This window comes from Pezoporus wallicus, unplaced genomic scaffold (genome assembly GCF_028554395.1).
Source record: "Pezoporus wallicus isolate ANWC-B61680 ecotype Strahan unplaced genomic scaffold, APGP_CSIRO_Pwel_v1 contig_3952, whole genome shotgun sequence".
Taxonomy (NCBI): domain Eukaryota; kingdom Metazoa; phylum Chordata; class Aves; order Psittaciformes; family Psittacidae; genus Pezoporus; species Pezoporus wallicus.
Window position 1 is genome coordinate 10,940,249 of NW_026635034.1, and position 18,960 is coordinate 10,959,208.

Here is an 18,960-nt window from a genome sequence, read left to right on the forward strand (position 1 = left end):
ACCAGGACTTCCAATACCATCACTGCATTGCACCAATGGAAAAACTCCTCCTATCAGAAACATACCGAGGGGAGCAACACCGCAGGCTCCAGCTGCATTTGAACTCACCGTGCAAATCTTCCAGCAAGGAGGGCACTGCCTCCCAGGCGACTTTTGAGGGAATAACAGCAGAGACATATGATAAAGCGGCACAAGGAGAGTGAAGAGCACAAAGAAAGGGATCTTTTCATCTATACTGTGTGCATGTATAGGTGAGCACACAGAGAAGTGTGCGATGAATACCACACAAAATTGTAGACATGCACCCATGTGTAGACTGGCTCTGAAATTCATCTGTATTTCAATTTCACAGAATAGTAGGTACAGAAAAAGAGGGCTAATCTTCTAGTAGTCTGGCTGGTTTAGCAAAAGATCCTGCCTCTGACACTGACCTACTGTCTGAGTTAGTCATGGTTACACTCCCACAAATTTAAACTCCCCCATCTGTGAAGGAGCCTTGTCACCAGTTTTACAGTGAGACTGAATCAATTAATGCTTGCTAAAAGCTTTGATAGAAGGAGCAGAATATTAACACTTGAAGTTGAGTGACGCTAGCTAAAAACATCTTTAGTAATGCAGCAAATGGATTTTAAAGTCTCTGTCAAAGGGTTGGACCACCAAGACTGTCATCATCAGCACAGCTACCCCATTTAGTCTTAGCATCACAATTTCAGATGGACAAGTGAAAAAGCAGAGCTTGATGCTCATCTCCAGCAAAAGAGCATCACATAGCCATCACAAAAGAGAGAAGAGACCATTAAGTAGCTGTGAAAATGAAAGTGTGATAAGGACAAAAAGAGGAAGACCATCAAAACAGCAAGCAGTGATGGAAAAGAGGGTGAAGGCTTAGCCAGACATCCTCAAAAACACACATGCATGTTTCCCAAAGTTGGTGCAGGCCATTCCAGTACAGGACTGCTGCCACCAAACATCCCAACTGAAGAAATGAGACAATAAAAAAAGAAAACAGCCCTTGATTTGGAAAGGCAGGTGGTCATTTCTTGGCAATTTCTAACTATTCGAGAATAAACTTCAACTATTTCTGTTACAGCTGAAAAAACCCACTTAAGCAAGTGTAAAATGTGTAAGTTTTGAAAACACCCAGTGGAATCAGGACACTGCTTTTATGTGTGATGCAAAGAATATTTAAAATAAACTCTAAATATGTTTCCAAAACCAAAATGAAGTGGCTCCATAAAAGGAAAAATAAATAGATCTGTATATCCAACTGGCAATTACATAAATGCCTTCTCAAATCAATTTGAGAGTGTAAAGAAGTATTAAAGGCAGTTTAAAACTTAATTTCTATTTTAAGGACTTTTTACACTCACAGAGTGGTAAATAAGAGTGAGGTTCAATGTCATGGGAAGTGCTTTACTGGCTGAGCTGAAAAGATTACAGTGTTCTTCAACTAACTAGATCACAATTTTCATGAGCTACGAAATAAAAGGACAAGTGCCTGTAAACCAGCATAAGAAATCTAAGTATGGGTGAGCTGGGTTGTATCACAGGAAAAAAACAGCATTTTTTGAACATAAGGGTATGAGAATTATCAGAGGCATACCATGATTTCTAGGTGCAAGCTACGTAGGGAGGAAAAGTCAGGCCACAGAGAGGGGCAAATAGCTCTGTGTGCAAGGAATTGCGTGGTTATTTCCTGGAAGAGAAACAAAACAGATAATGCAGACCCACAGATATAGAGGCAGTCCAGTTCATGAAGCATAACAGCAGGAGTGAAGTACTGACTTCTGGATAAGAGCAGCTGAAATGACACTGAAGTGGTACTAAAGTGGAAAAAGAACATGAAGGTAATAAGACTGGTGCAGAAGTAACTGCGTAATAGTCCGGTGAGAGCTGCACTGAGATAGTGTCCAAGGAACACAGAGTTTTCTGTATTCCAACCTAATGAATGTTTGACGCAGTCCTGTCAAGGACTAAAAATTGTCTCTGAACCCCTGAGAAGTGGTTACCATATAAATAAATTCAGCTTCATTGCAGGAGAGAAACATATGAAGAAGCCCAACTCTCTGGGATACTAAACTTCAAGAAGCAGATTTTTTTAAGAGAGGAAGTAACTTAGAAACTCCCTGCTTGAAGCTAGGAAATTAAAATCCACAGAATCAGCATGGAGGCTCAAGAATGTGAAAGAGTCAAAGAAGATTTGCATTCCCAAGGCTAAAAACGGGAAGCACAATCAAGAAAATAAATGGGGTGGCTAAGCAGGAAGATAAAAGAGGAAATACAGGCAAAAAAAGGACCAAAGTGCTAACTTTAACAGGCAGAGAAACACAAAATAAAAATCAAAAATTGCTACTAAGTATTCTGAAGAAAAATACCAAGAAGGTAACACAATTAAAACAGCCCAGAGAAGCCTAAGTTAAATAAATAAGTATATATAAGCTGGGGGAGAGTCGGTGGATTCCAAAACCAACCTGGCTATGAAAGGTATAGAAGGAAGACTGAAGGTGTTTCTAGAGGTGGCAGCTCATTTGAAGGGATCTTAATTTGGCTGTACCAAAGTAGATTAAATTTCTGGCCAAAATCTAGTATGTATTGTAGGGCCAAGGGAAGAAAAGCAGAGCCACTGGTGCGAACACTAGAAGATGACAGGTAAAATATTTATTCTAGGGAATCATCTTTACCAGAAACCTAACACCAGCAGTACACTGAAGATCATTTAAAGGCCATGTCCAAGACAAGGGTGCTCCAGGCCCAGCTGTGCTGCAAAGAGCTGAAATAACATTCCTGAAAGAAATCCCAAACGCTAATGCATCTCAGTTCTTGCACTTTTCAAAAGCTGAGGCATCAGGAATTGCTCAAAAGCCACTAAAGGTATACCAAGGTGGTGGGTGATGATGATGAAGTATTAAGGGGTGGTTTTCCCACTGAAGCATGCCATAGCACAGACCTGGAAGGAACTTCCAGTTGGTGAGATCTATTTCAGATGAAATGTAGAGCTGAGGTTCTGACCAGCTCTAGGAGGCCAAATTTAAGTCATGCTGACCTAGTCACAAGAGGGTAAAATCACCTTTTACATGCCAGTTAAATAATACCTGTACATACCTGAAATAGTAAATAGTTCTGCTTTGTAAATAAATCAGTCTCACTTTAGAAGGAAGCCTTTACGTGTGCAAACAAACACATGTGTTTGGAATTTCTGCAGGGAAAAGCACTTTCTGATAGTTTCTGGGTCAGAACTAAGGGATTTTGTGTAATCACTGCTAGATAACCAGAGGACAGTGCCTCCCTGGCATCCTCTGCTCATCTGAGTTCAGCAACTAGGCTGCAGCCTGTTCTTCTATGGCTTTCCAAATGGATTTTTGTAACTCACATCTTTGATATTGGGGCATACTGGAAATCCACATGGAAATTAGCAAAGTATATCCTTTCTATAACCACAACACCTGCTGTAGGCCTCTCCACAGCTGTCCCACTGGTATCCCTTTAGATTCCGAGTTCAACACCTTCATTACCTATGAATCCCTCAAAGATTAAGGTCTATATACTTTAGTGGTCAGTGCGGTCCTTGTGTTTTAATCTCCAGCTGAGGTCAGCTGAGATTGAGCTGACCTTAAACATTCTCATTTGGGTCACAGAATTTGATGTGCATGTATTTTCCCACTTCAGTCCAGCAAAGCTGGAATGTATTATGTTTCAAGCCATGAGGTAAAAATCTAGTTCATGAGGGTTGCTGGGGAAGGAACTGACTTCAAGTGAGCAAGTATGAAGCCCTTTTTTCCTTTTGTCAGTTGGAGCAATGCTATCACAGTAACTCTTTGATGTGGCTTCACAGATCATACTTTTAGTAATGAAGTGCTCCTAAAGCTTAGTTATACTGCATAACTTAAAATTGATGTGTGGCATTCATGTCACAAAGGTAGACTGCCACTAAAAGTAACAGGAGATGCTGGTATGTTTTTAGACAAGTTCTGAAGTATGGAACTTGTGTTTTGGGGAAAACCAACAAGGTGTTCACAGACTGATGGGAATACCTCTTATTCATCTGAGTAAGCACAAAAGTAATGAACATTAGACCCTTAGATGACAATCACATTTTAGATTTCACCTTTCTCCATGTAATGCTTAGTAATAAGTATTCACACAGTAAGTCTTCACATAGCTATTTATGCGCTTGTTTGTGCTTGAGTACAGACACCAATGCTTGTCTGAGGATTCCTCAGTAGAAGACTGCACAGAACTGCAACTTTCCAAAGATCCCTTAAACCTTTACACAGCCTGTGCTCATAACTGCCTTATAATGTTGCCTCTGCATAAGTGCATCTTTCATCTGACATCTTTTTCAGCTGAACTGATGTTTTGGTTTCTTGTTTCACAGAGTGAGCTCTGATCTTAAGAAAACCAGCAAACTGACAAAACCCAACCCCAAACAAACAGTTAAAAAGTTGTGGTTTTTTAGGAGTGAAGAAAATGAAACAATTTCCAGAAAACAAATAGCACAAAGTTACAGCTCAGGCTTAGCCTCAAAACTGGAAAAGAAGAATGTGACTTTATGCAGAATCTAAGAATTTACGATCCAGACCACTGATCTCATCTTTTGTCAATTATCTCTGTAAACCTGTGAGATTCCTTGGAAGATAGTCAAATGAGGAGCCGAGATGAATCAGTGGATATAATTTATTTAGACTTTAAAAAGGCTTTTGATGATAAAGTCCTTAGCAAGAGGCTATTAAGGAAAGTTAGTAACCATATGGTGAAAGATAAAGTCCTGCCATGGATTAAAAAGTGGTTAAGAGATAAGATAAAAAGACTGGAAATAAATGGATAATTCTCCCTGGAAAGAGGTTAATAGCAAGGTGCCCCTTCATTACTGTGCCTAGCAATCAATATCTTGGTTCACCTGCTTTTGCAGATCATTAATATAAGGTACATAGTTTGCAGATAAAAATATTCAGACTGATCTGAGTACTCAATAGCACCAGGACTGAGGTTAAAAAGCATTTGACCAACTCAAGGGTAGATGAAATTTGCCAAAGATAGTAAATACAAAGCAAAACCTGTTGGAAGGAAGGGTTCAAATTACTTTTAGATCCTTCTATGTCCCTGGTGACATGCAGTGTCTATGGACACCTTATTGAAGGCAACTGTTAATGAGCACTGTAAAGAAGGGAAGAGAAATGGATACAGTGGTTCCATTGTGTGGTGCTCCCAAAACCAAAGCCGTTGATGGCAGTGAACAACTTCACACTGGCAGAGCCCGTTAAGGTCTGTTGGGAATAATCTTGCATGGACAGGGAGATGAACAATCTGAGCAGAGATCATCAAGAATTATGGGCTGTTGGGATTTATCAGAAAATGTGGACACATCAAGAGAGAGGTTTGATATAGAAATGTACCAGGATTGGTGAACTTCCATGGGAGAGGTTTCTGAAGGACAGAATGGAATAGAGATTTAAAGAAGGGAATTAATTTTTTTGTCAAAATGGAAGTGTGTGTTCAAGACGTTATCACAGCTCGACAGTCGGGGTCAATGCTTAGATAGCCATAGATCTTGGAACAAATCCTTGCTCTGTCCAACATCATGAGTATTCCAGAGCTAAGATGTGAATTGTACTTCTCCTCATGAGTGTCCTGCCCACTGGGCTATCAAGTTGATGTCTCTCAGGCATCATAAATACTTCCAAGTGAATTACCCAACAGGAGGGAATATGAGACTCTTTCCAGGGACAGCCAAATACAGACAGCATCCAAAACTGGGACCTATCCATCATCAGAAAGTAGGGATCCGTAGTCACATTTCTGCTCTCTTTGCTTCAGAGCAGCAGTACGAATTTGGCTGCTCTTCAATTCATGCAAGTGCTCTGATTATTACTGACCTTCTGCTTCTGGTGTGCAAGTAATTATATGCATCTTTTGTATCTGAATACTTGAAATCATACACGTTTGCAAAGATGAGCAAAACACTAACTGTGCAACTCTTGTCTTTCAGTGTATTACCTGACCTTACAAACCGGACAAGGAGAGGAAAATTTCCCCCTACCCATCAGTATAGTACCATACAGCCTGACGCATTAAACCAGATTGCATTTTCCCTAAAAATTTAGTCTTTCCCTAAAAATTCAGCACTGTGAGAGGTTACTGCTCCAATTGTTACCTACTCAGTAATGCAGCAGTTATCTGCAGTAGATACCTAGCTCTTGCCAGTTTCAGCCTGGTAGATTCAGTATTTTTAATGCTTTTGAATTAACATAGTTAGAAGCAGAAGAGTAAGCAAAGACAGGGGACTTAATACACATAAGATTACAATTGTTTCTTGATCCCTCATGCAAAAGCTGGTTACATTGGGGTTCTGTTGAAGACCTTGAAGGTCTGGGGGGAAAGGATCCTATATCCAGGCTGTTACTGGAAAGAAGTGCGTAAATAGTTTGCAATTGCTACATGGGATAATGGATTGTAATACTATCCACAAAGTATGAATACACTAGAAGAGAATTCAACTGTAGACTTAAACAGCAATAAACCTAAACACAGTATATACCCTAAAATGTCACACGTGGTGATACAGAGGGACATACCCAGTGTCTGCATCAGATGCTGAAGTGTTCCATAAAGGGGAAAAGTAGCTGTTCTCTTTGTCTGCTCTTCATGCAAACATCTCTGATTTTTCTGTGCCCATCTTCTGCAATTGGACAGCGCTCACTGAGCTGACCCAAAAGGTTCACTGAGTTCTTCAGCTATCAGCCACTGAATCTAACTTCAGAAGGCATTAAAGTAGTGAGCTCACTCAGGGAAAGAGATGGGAAATAGCATGTATTCATCACTTACCTGAGTTTTGCCAAAGCTTGTCAAAAACTCACATGGATTCTCTATGTTATTCTAAATAAAATAGACTTCCTGCCTCCTATGTTAATATCAGTCTAGAATTTTATCTGGAAAATACGTACTGGAAATTTTAGTAAAAAGACTTTGTAATAGCATTCCGCAGCATTAATGCCAAGAAAGCACAATGGGAATGAAAATACAGAAACTTACTTAGTAACAAAACACTTTAAGCCCAAAAACTTACCATATGAGAACTTGAAATGTAGTTGTTAGTTCTTGTCTACCCAGAAGAGTTTGCCTACACTTTGTACGCATTGCTGTATACAGTTTTCTGTTGCAGTGCTGGGTAGTTTACCTGGTCTGAGTTTAGACTTCATCTGGTTTTAGACTGACTTGATTTTATGAAGTCTGAGTAGAGGCAAACACGTTTATACAGGACAACCCCCCCAGTTGTCAGTCAATTCACAGGCTCTCCTGACAGAAACGCTCCTGTACATTTCACTGCCACAGCGCTGTAACTTCACGATTTTAGAGCACCTCTTCATAAAAAGCTCTCAAGACTGCAATTCTTCAATTCATTCTCAGACTTAAATCAGTTGGCATGCAAGAAACAAAACATCCAGCTGGATTAGTGTCCCCAGCGTGATGCAAACTGAAGATGTCTGTTCATTCAGTTACATGATTTAGAGGCACAGCTAGCACAGGACAGAGCCCTAGGGTCCTCGTTTTAAACCAAGCTGTCTTTTGAAGTCAATGTGACTTACTAAAACCACTATGAAAATACTTTGTAATGCAGATTTGATTATGCCATAACAAAGGAAGGATAGCTACATTCTGTGGAAACACCTGTAGCCCCTCAAACAGAGATAGCAGGAGGAAAACACTGCAAAGGCTGATTCCACATCTACTGTCATACACTTGGGAGACCATCAGGTCTCAGAAGGGAGAATGGAGTTTTTGTAAGAGCATCAAGGAGGAAGGCATCAATATAATCCTAAACTGAGAATCCTCCTATCACCCACAGAATCTATCAGGTTCACAGAGCCACCAGCTCAGGAGCGTTTCCTGTACAAAACATGCTAACAACGTATCCTTACTGGGTATCATGCTACAGCTTATCTCACCCATCTGATAGACCTGGAGCAGCCCATTCTGAGAGTTCCTGGCATCAAGATGACACCTGTAGAAGTCGGACTTGTTGCCAGAGAGCTGGATCCCCTTCCCACCTGCATGCTTGCTAACACATAAAGCACAGCACTGCCAACACAGTCCTGACAAGCCTGAAGGAGGGCTTGCTGTGCCACAGGGCTGTAGAATAACCCAATTCCGTGCAATACTGGAAGATGCCTCGTTCTGTAGATGCAACCCCTCCCCAAAAGTTAATGTTAAGAAGTGGAGAGTTAAAGAGTTATTCCAATGAAAAAAGAGGCAATCTTGCATGTAGCAGTTTCAGTACTTGCCAGCCTCACAAAAAAACCTTAACCCTGTGTGCTTGAACACTCGTCTTCATGTCTGGTTCACATCCTGTCCACCAATTCTTATCACGCACATCTCACACACTTTATTTTTCACAGAGACCATGCCAAGGTATTAAAAAGCTAGGAAAAACATTTTGAATGGTTGGTTTTTTAAAGCAGCATAGGCTGATTGCCAGTATTGAGGTCACAATAGATACTGCTGCACATCTTGCATAGAAACAATTTTTATCACCAAATGTATTGTTTCTGACCACTGAAAAACTACATCACCTCTGCGGCTCCGTCAGGTGCACAGATCAGAAGGGCTGAACACACACGATTTTCTGCTCAAGTCAGGAAACCCACCAGAGGAATGTTTCACAAGTTTCAGTAACTGTGCCAAATAATCGAACAAATGAAAATTACACGTTTGGTGGTTGTTTTATCTGTGTTCTTGGAAGATGCTCTCACAGCGATCCCATAGAAAACGCAGTATTTTCAAGATTAATGAATAATACAGTTACTTTTTCTCCATTTCTGTTTCACATAGGACAAATCTTTAACAAATCTCATTTCATGGAATTTTAACATTCTCTATCCTAACAAAACTATTTCCCAATTTCAGAATTCCATAAATGGAATTTAATTGGAAAAACATATCTTAAAATTACTTCACTCAGTTCAAGTGTTCACAGGTACCTCTATTTTTCATAAAGAATTAACTCCCAAATGGTTAAGGTTTTACGTTCAGAGACAGCTGTAGTCAAGAGTTTGAGCGTTCTGAGTCCTGGTTGTGTATTTAAAATTCTCAGCTAACAAGCAGGAGAGAGGCTCTAGGAATGGTTACAGATGTCTGATTTTACAAGGTTTGGGGTTGTTGGAGGGGTTTTTTTTTGCTGAAGTGCTTTAGTCTAATGTTATTTATTGTTTATGGAAGTTGTTTGTCATTTAAGACATGAAGCGACCACTCCCCCCAAAGAAAGAATCGAGTTACAATCCATTATTTCATTTTTGATTGTTTTTCTTTGTAATAGGTGGGAAAGTGGATCCTGGATAAAAGTCCTGCCCAAGACAAGACTCCAAGCTGAAGACTCCAATTATCTATAAATCACTTGTATTTCCTGCAGAGAAAAAGGAGGGAAGAGAGAGACAGGAAAACAGAGACAGAGGATTCGGCAAAGTGAAATATTTGATACCTGTCTTAAACCAAATTTCTGTCAAAAGCAACCAGGAGTTATTTTTTAGATATCTCAAAACCAAGCTCAGAGGAATCTTGCTGCTGTTGTTTTTGGCTTAATACTGAAATAAAACAACTTTCTTTTCCTTGTTTCATTAGTATAAAATGTGTAACATCTTGCATATTTTGGAGATGATGGCACTATATATTCTGAATTATGCAGTTTATGTTCTCACTGATCAGAAGATGTGACGGCTGATAAGTTATCTTTTCCCAAGATTTTTAGAACCAATTCTATTATTTGAACAGAGAAACACAAGCACAGTTACTGTACAAACTGACTGTGATACTACTCTTGAGTATCCACCAAATGCTCCTGAAGCACAACTCACACTGAAACCAGCAAGGAGCAAAATTCATGCCAAACACTGTTTGCACAGTATGACTCCTTCCAAAGTGTAACACCACACAACATCAAGTAACTCCATTCAAGATTTAAACCATTTTCAAAGAAATTATATTCAAGAAACATTAAGCGTGTTTTAATTTGCATATTGGAGTTTGCACTGAAACATAATGAAACCTAAAAGAGTTCACTTTCCTCAGAACATTCTTCTAGAACACGGAATTGCTGTAACAAATTAGAGGACAAATTGGTTTTGGCACCCGCTTGAAAAAAACGAGAAAAGATGAAAAGCTTTTAAAGTGATGATACAGAGGAAAGAAATACACTACATCAGCCAAAATGAGTTTGCTATCAGCTTTAAAGCTTCTGAAGTTGTATTTCCAGTAGATAAAAATGTTATCACCTTTTTCCAGTGCTGATGTGCTTATTTTCCTATTAAGTTACTCAGTAATTAGAAACAAAGTCTGTCTGACACATTGTAATCTGTTTATACAATATATCTGAAACTTCTCCAACAGAAACGAAAACAGGCTTTAACTACAGATGCTAAAGATGCAAGGATCCAAAATATAGAAACAAATTTAAAAATTCAGATTACATTTAAAACCAATGACTGCTCTTAAAGTCCATTTTCATTAACAACCACAATTCAGTCCCACAACACACCATAGAAAACCAGCAGATTTTTCTACATTGACCCAATGGGTTTGTTCTTAACCTTCTCTTTACGAAAATCAGTCTTAAACGTTAGTAGGAAAAATATGCCCTCTTGCAATATTGTTCAAGGGTGTACTCAAGCATCACAGAAGTTAGCAGAGATCTGTTCCAGTGCTGTAACAACCTGGTAGTATTAGAAGTCCTCCAGGAACTGAAAAGGAGTCCCTTGGGCACACAGGGTAATTCAGGAAAGAAAACGTTTTTATTTTCTGATTGAGACATACAGGTACGCACAGTAACTTCCTCTGAAGTACATCAAATGCCACTGAAATGCACTTGAGAAATACCGATTTTGCACTGAAAAGAAACCCCAACAGCTCTGTAGAAAATACTGCATTTAAAGAGAAGTGGCAAAGCCAGTCCCAGCAGATCTAATTTGCTCTTCTATTATCCTGTGGTTTTTCAGATATTACAGGGCTAAGAACCCGTTTCCTTTATTACAGATGCAAGGCAGCCTTTTAGTAGTTTTTCATCTGTACACTCAAGTTGGGTAGGGCAGAATAAAACTGATTTTAAGTAAAATCCCTCCTTTGGAGGGAAAGCCGTGAACTTCCCTGCCAGAACAAACGAACACAACTTACCTTGGTGTATTTGATTTCAAGGTTGAGAGTGGGAGAAGGCAGCAGATGCAGAGATGCCATCAGAGCTGCAGGATCTGCCTTCACCTCCCCTGGCATCTCAATTTTACTGGAAGTCATAGTCTCGGGGGGGGGGGGGGGGGGGGGGGGGGTGGTGTTATATAGTATCACCGAGCCCCCCGCTCTGATCTGATGTGTTTTGGGTTGGTGCCCCCACCCCCCCCTCCAAAGACCGGCGCTGAAGATGCTGCTCTCCTCCTCTGTATATAGGCAGGTGTCAAGCCGGGTCTCTTCTTATTGGACATGAGGGCAGAGGCAGGGGGGCAGGTCCGTCCTACCTAGCGCAGAGCGGCGCAGCCGCGGCGCCCCGCAGCCCCCGCGTGGGGATTCCCCCGCCGCGCGCGGGGAGACGCGCTCAGGGAGCGGGCCTGGGGAGCCCGGTCAGCGCGGGCGGGGAGCGGGGGCCGCCAAAGCCTCGGTGTCCTCCCCCCATCTGCTGCGTGCCGGCGGGGAGGCGCCGCGTCCGGGGGAGGCCAGAGCCGGCCCCGCGCCGCCCCGACCGGGGCATCCCGTGAGGAGCCCTCGCCGCGGGGGAGTCTGGACAACACTCGGGAAGCACTAACGGGGCCCGGGGCGGGGGGGGGAGACCCGGCAGCGACACTGCCTCCCAGCGCGGCCCCGGGCGCGGAGCCGCTGCACAGTCGGCGGGGCCGGGCCGGGCCGGGTGGGTGGGTGGCCCCTCACAGGTCCCAGCCCGAGAAGCGGCGAGGGCACGGGTCCGGCGGGGCGAAGCCTCCGCCTGCGGACAGCGCGCCCGACCCCGCTCCCCGGCCAGCACCTGGCGCCGGCGCTGCCCTCCCGTCCCCTCCAGCCGCGCCCACTGCTCCCCGGCCGCGCCGCTTCTCCTTCGGCCGCAGCTGACACCGCAGCGCCCGCGCGGTCCCGCTCGCAGCCGCGGCGGCACACCCCCCCCCCCCCCCGCGCCAGCCCTACCTGCCCGCGGCGGCGCCATCCCCGTCCGCCTGCTGCCCCCTGCCGGCCGCGCGACCTCCGCCCAGCACCACGGCAGGGGGCCCTCGCCTCGCGCCTGCCCGCAGAGCGCGCTCCCGAGCCGGGCAGCCCGGAGCGCGGGACTCCTGCGGCGGGGGCGCCCGGGGGCACCTCTGCTTCCAGGCTCCCTTCGGGGAAGGACGCGACCAGGAGGTGGGAGCAGGGGCAGGGGCAGGGCCCGCGGCCCGGCTCAGGCGTTCTGCCCGCTGGGAAGCGCTTTGCCAAAGGAAGAGGTCCGAAGGGCAGAATCAGTTGCTCAAGCAGCAGCCACCCGTTCCCAGCCATTATTTCTAGGGGGCCCTGGTAGGAGGAGGCCAACTGATGCAAGAGGCTGGGCACCGTCCTGCAGTGGGTTACTGCGGGTCAGCAGCCAAACACAAGCTGGAGCCACCACTCACTGTCTCGTGGCTGGAGCTCGCTCCCTGGCTGGGCTGAGGGACATCAGGAATTCATGGACAAAGCCCTGTGCTCCCCCTGGTCAAAACTTCCTGACAGAAATCACAGAGCCCAGACCACTTCTGTTACTTGAGGCGAAATCAGTAAGGTTCTGCTTACGGACGCAAACACTGCCAACCATCATCGCAGACAGATCAACAGGGAAAAGACACCAAAGTTACGGCCGTCTAAAGCTGGCAAAACAGAGCAAAACAAATACACCACACGACTTTCTTTTGACCCAGCCAAGAGTAAGCAATGGGAAAGGGCCATATTTTGATTATGTTAAGTATCAGTTTGCTGATTCCATAGATATTCCTTGTTCTGTGTTTTACAAGCTCGTGGACAACTGAAAAGTCTGTCCCACTGTTCTCTGAGTGTTTGAACTGGAGCATGGGACAAAGGTTGCTTGTGCCCAGAAAGACCTCACAAGATACAGAGTGCCATTTAAGTTGTTTGAGGGTTAAACGCCTCTGTGTACCTCCAGCACAGTAATGAAGGAGGCTGCAGGTTTTGCTCTCTCATTTTTCATCTTTTTTTTTTTTCCTTTTTCCCTGACAGGAAATGGATCCACAGTCCTGTGTGTAATGCGACATTACAGACATTGACAGCAGAGCTGTCGAACTGTGACACTGGGGATGAGTGAGACTTTTAAACGGCAGAAATTCAATTTTTAATGGCACCCTGGCAACACAGACCCAGCACTTCATCACGAGGGTGACACCTTCTGAAAGCTCTTGTAAAATAAATCAGCCTGAGGATGTGCTTCTTTAAAAAATGACTGTGTTTCAACCAGATTCAGGAATGAGGAAACCCTGCAACAGCTTCATTACTGAATCAAGTCAGTGAGGTTCAGGAGATTTTGGTGAGAAGGGATTCCAGTGCATGTGGAGATGCAGTTCAAACCCACATAATCTGGAGCTGCTTTGTCAACCTCCATCAACTACTTGCCGTACAAACCACACTCCTCTTACATCTAAAAGCAATTCAGTTTGCAAAAGCACTAAAGCAGACTATGGTTGGGCTATTCACTACCTACACCTCACTAGCCTTCCCCAGTGACGAAAAGCACTGCACTTACTGTTTGCAGGCTTCTGGTCTACAGCCAGCCTCAGGGGGCTCCCCAGGAGAACATGCCAGCCATGCTGTTGTGTCTTCCTGACATCAAGTGGCCAAACACAGTTCCTCTTCCACCATCCTGGAAGACAATGATGGAGGCCTTAGCACAAAGGCTACAAGTGAGTTCTCATTAAGTACAACAGTAACTTAACTGAACAGACTTAAGAGCGAGGTCTGTAACACTATGCTGGTCACACTGGTGGGTCCAGTTTGCTGAGCTGCTTCAGTGATTCAGCACTACTCTGCCTACTTTATGATGGCAGATTGAGTCATGGCTTCAAATCCTGCAAGTGAATGATATTTAGTGCAATTTCTTTGTGGGAGGGATGGCCGCCCTTGGACATTAGGGCAATAACTCAGCAATAACAATGAATACAGAAGTAAACTAATTGATTTGTGAAATAAAAAAAGTGAGTCCAACAATTGCCAAGAAAAGAAAGAACAGGAACAACACCCCAGGTTCAGCCCGAGTTCTGCGGTCCCTAAACACCGATGTACAACAGAGAAACCACTTATTCTTATTGCACTCCTGTAGTTCCGGGTTGGTTTTGGGGTTGTTTTGTTCTGTTTTGTTGGTTTGTTTTTTTTTTTGTGAATTGTTAATACTGTATCGACTGGCAATTGAGTCAAACTGGCTTTATTTTCACTCAATTGAATGGGTTTAATTAAACTCCTACTTAGCGAACCAGGAAACAAATATGTTCAGTTCCAGACTGTAATGGCAAAGATATTGCTGCCTTCATACTTTGTGAGGAAATAGCTGTCAAAAAAATAAAGAACAACCAAGCAATTGTTTCTTACTTTAGTATTAGAATTTAGGCTAGTATATAAGGCAAGATCACAATCATTCTGGAAGAGTTTTATTCTTATATTTAGATCAATGTGAATGCATAATTTGAAGAAACATCTTTGTTTCACTCACAGGTCTCAGTTTCTCAACTCACCCTCAGAAACCGTTATTATTTATAGACAAGGACCTAGACATTGCTTATAAAAACAATGTCTGATGGAAACAGGACCTTTGGTAGCTAGAGAGGGTGCAAAAGACACAGCTGTGATTTCAAAGACAATGCAGATGTAATCAAGGCATTCCTGCTCAGAGTACTGGTATTTTTCTGCTCTATACTACTGTGTCCCCATTGCCTAAAGGAAGTTGTAACACTAGAGAATTGGGTGAAACTATTTGTATCTCACATAGCTCTTCTGGGCAGAGAAGCTGTGCCAAAGTGTATTCTGATACACCATGGAAATGGACAGAGCTCTTCATTCTTGCTACTTCAAATCTGTGATCATTTCTTATGCTCTGTAGTGAGCTCCTGACTCCAAGCACTTTGTCACCCACATGAAGTGAATCACATAATTCTGTCAGACACTTCCAGTGATTCATTTCAAGATCAGCTTCAAAACCTGCTCTAAAATTATTTCAATCTGACCCATAATTTCTTTTATATATATTTCTCTCAGCTAGCCCACTGCCATTTAGCAAGGATATCCCTAGGTCCTCATACAAATTCAGTGTTGATTGAGAGAGCTTGCTCTTCTGTACCCTTTGCCTCCTGCCTCAGTAAATGCCTGTTCCTATTTCTTATGTACTTTAGAAACCACTTTTGGAAGAAAAATAGGGACTGAAAAGAAACTTCCTCTAAGTTATTTTTCAGCTCAGATTTCCACTTACAAAATCTCAACTTCATTTTCTGATATGGACAGTAAAAGCTTCAGCCTCAGGTGTCCAATTTTAATTGCCTGCTATTTTCATTACTGACCATGATGGCAGCAAATGCTCTTCAAGAGATACTTGTATTTTAATTTATCTGCAAACATAAATCACACATTATAGCACTTTTTCCCTCTAGGTTAATTGAATCAATTCTCTAAATGTCTCTAAGCCTGGTCATTTGAAAGCAGCTCACTGTTTGAAATCTCTTAAGAATTATGGCCCTTGAATTGTGTGCAGGATGGTATCAGTCCTTACTCCAGACAGATGCTTTATATATATAATGTAAAAATACTGTTATACACATAAGCAATACTGTATGTAAAGCAACCCCCCAATACTGTGATTATCCTATAAAATATTATTTCAGACATTTTTCAGATATCACAGTGAATTGATTGTCTCACTATTCTAAATCTTATTAATGATTAAGTCTGGACATATTTTAAGTTCTAAAGGAACAAAAGAAAATCTACTTTTATTTTCCTTATTTCTACATTACCTTTAACATAAAATTTTAATAAATGCTGATAACAAGAAACCCCATTTTTATTACTGAACATCCAGGAATGGCTAAAGAAGAAAACTTCATTTAACATAATTTTTCCTAAAAATGAGTCAAATGGATAAGTTTTTTTACCTGTGATATTGGCCATTTTATACCCAGTAGAAGTGTTGATTGCTGCTATGGTTAAGTCAGTCCTAAATTAAAACTCAAATTTAAGGATTTAAGGAAGCCACAAATACTCCAGTGACAGTGATCAAGTGAATACAGTTGGAAAAACTGTCAGTGTTTGGCTCACTTTATACTTGGGTTGGTTTAAAAAGTTAGGTTAAGTATCCAGTCGAAATGTACCATGTCACTACTAGGCTGTTGTGCAGAAGGCTGGTTTTGCCATGTATGGAGTGAGCCAGAGGTACCACTCCTTTAGTCTGAGGCTTCCTGAGACCACCCAGCTCAATGCTGCTCCTCACGCTGCACACAGTGACACACAGCAATACACAGCAACTCACAGCTGTGAGTGGGGTGGTTTAACCCAGCCTCTGCAAAACAGCACCCCTCTTCTCCTGCAGAGTATGCATGGCGGTGAGTGGCACTGCCTTGGGAGACGGCTGATAAAGAACGTGTGCCCTTAACTGAGGAGTTACAGGCAATATGCTCTTGGTTGTGGGGATTCTATTCTGAATTTAAATGTATAAAAAAAACTTTTTATTTTGAATTTCTCTGCAATTTACCTGTTTGAATTTATTATTTGTAAAACACATCAAGCTTCAAATGGATTGACCTTCTGCTAATGTATATCACCTAATGAATGGATGCAATTAACTAATTCATATTGGAATATTGCACTTTCTAGATCACATTCATCATCACTAAATGTGTGATTTAGTTTGCAAGTTTAAATTTTTTATTGTTACCCTTTAAACTAAAGAAATAAGTCTTATATTTAATTACCTGAACTTACATATTCAATTAATAGCTTCATTACCTTCATGAATATAGATACCACACAGAAGTAACAGAAGACTGCTGCCTGGGTCTGCTCCTAAGTACACCCTATAAGGGGTCGGCTGTGGAACCCAGAACAGGGTTTTTTATTAAAAAATCTTAACTGGTGAGTTCTAAGGAACTGGACCTGGCAATCCAATAGCCTTATACATGAGCCTGAGATAAATTTAGTATCTATATAGTTAGTATTTAGTATGTAAGAAGAAGCAAAGCTTATGTTTCTGGAAAGACCGAGAATTTAAACATTCAAATGTTTAAATGAAATTAAATTAAAGGGAATTAAAAGAACGAAAACCATGCAGACTGGCAACTCACCTACTAAAGGACAAGGGATGAGGGGAGCACGGAGGCAAAACAAACTCTTGTAGGAGAGAAGGGACAGAGCACCAGCAACAACAGCTCTTACAGCAAGTATTTCTTCAACAGAGACTCAAAACGTGACTGGATGGCATCCTTAGGGGGCTATGTCAGTGGGAGACAGCTGCAGGGAGGTGGGTTGGTAAGATACAGGAAACTGTCACTTTCCTGATGGCAAACAAGTTTCAGAACCACAAATCAGCTGTCTTGTTTAGCTACATCTGTTTGTTTGCCAAACACTGATACTTTACCTATCAGTGGAGTCAAATCTGTCATTATCTTTGGCGTTCATGTTAAATTTCTTTTATTAATTAGGTAGGTTCAGATCTCCTGCTCTTCACAACACTACAAGTAGCCATAAGTCTCATTGCTGTAGGGAATCTGTGCCCTGTAGAAAGATGAAAGGTTTTGATAATCTGTCCCACTTGGGTTAAGAAAACAGTAGGTCTTCAATCACTGCAAAGCGTGTTGGATATACTTTGAGGTTTTCTCCACTCTGCAAAGATATATTTACCAAGATATCTTTTGCTTTTAATAGCAAAGCTGAATTTAAATTTTTATCTCTATTTTGAGAACTTTTTGTAAGGAATTTGGAAAAGGAAGGAGTTATTTTAAAAAGAACATGCTGTCAATAATCCTCCCTTACATTTACTGCTTGTGTACATTACTGTTTGAGGGAATACGCAGAGAAAAAAAACAGGGAACTGGCTGCACCAAAGCATTTGTCTGCACAAAACTGATCTATTCCTTAAAAGAGAATTCTTCTTGTACTGGAATGATCTTTTTCCAGATGCATTCAGAAAGTCAGACGTTCTCATACTGTAACCTACCAGATAAGTTTATACTAGAGCCATACCCAGCAAATTCAGAAGGAAGCAGAGCCCAGCACGTAACACTGGTGCCCGCAACATCTGTACTGCACTTCGCTAACACATTCACGTTTTGCCAGCACTGACAGTCCTGTCCTGCAGCATTTTGGTGTGGAATATTATCTGTGCCCCACTGTGCAAGCTCAGCTATCACAGAGATTATACTGGCTTGGAAGCTCTCAGGGCCCATGTTATATACCGACAATTTACTGTCCTCAGTTATATAACTATAGGCAACATAAATACACATGTAGTAACATCAGTTACGCACTGAGGCCCAATAATGTGCCCAGCCAATTGCCAACAAAGAAAAGTTTTGGGTCCTGCTTTAGAAAATGCCCAATTTAATTCTCCCTGAAATTAGTGTCCGCAACAGTGGACTTCAAGAAGCTCTCAAATGGGCCTTAAAAGATCACTGGCAAAAAGCCTGGAACATACGTATGTTGTGTGGTTTTGATCTCATATTCATGATCTGAAGTGTTTTATTGTGACACTGAAATCACAGAGAAGAAAGAACAAAGAAATTCTCAAGAGGTCATCTCGTCTGCCCTCCAAGGTGTGCTCAGCTAGACCCGAGCTGCATGTTGCAAATGTTTGCCCCCATGAGCAGTTTTTCACCACAGACTACCGCAGAGACAGAGGGATGATCAGAAAACACAAGAACTAAAGAAATAGGGGGGTTAACATACTCAAAAACCTTAGAACACTGAATTACAATGTGTTCAGAACTTCCTCACCTGTTTGTTTTTTTT

The 18,960-nt window shown here is 42.1% G+C and overlaps 1 protein-coding gene across 3 annotated transcripts in view; it reads right to left on the bottom strand.

Annotated features, from left to right (window-relative positions):
• ALDH1A2 (aldehyde dehydrogenase 1 family member A2) overlaps nucleotides 1-13,859 on the bottom strand; it is a 54,881-nt gene extending 41,022 nt beyond the window's left edge. Inside the window, exon 1 of one of the 3 annotated variants that reach the window (XM_057398358.1) lies at nucleotides 13,721-13,859. Coding sequence is in view for 1 of the 3 variants with exons in the window: in XM_057398351.1 (XP_057254334.1) it covers nucleotides 11,158-11,274 (117 nt within the window). In the remaining 2 variants the exon portion in view is untranslated. Of the gene's footprint in view, nucleotides 1-11,157; nucleotides 11,310-12,147; nucleotides 12,291-13,720 lie in introns of those variants that run through there. The other 2 variants (XM_057398366.1, XM_057398351.1) reach the window with 2 other exon arrangements.
• Between the last annotated feature and the right edge of the window lie 5,101 nt (nucleotides 13,860-18,960).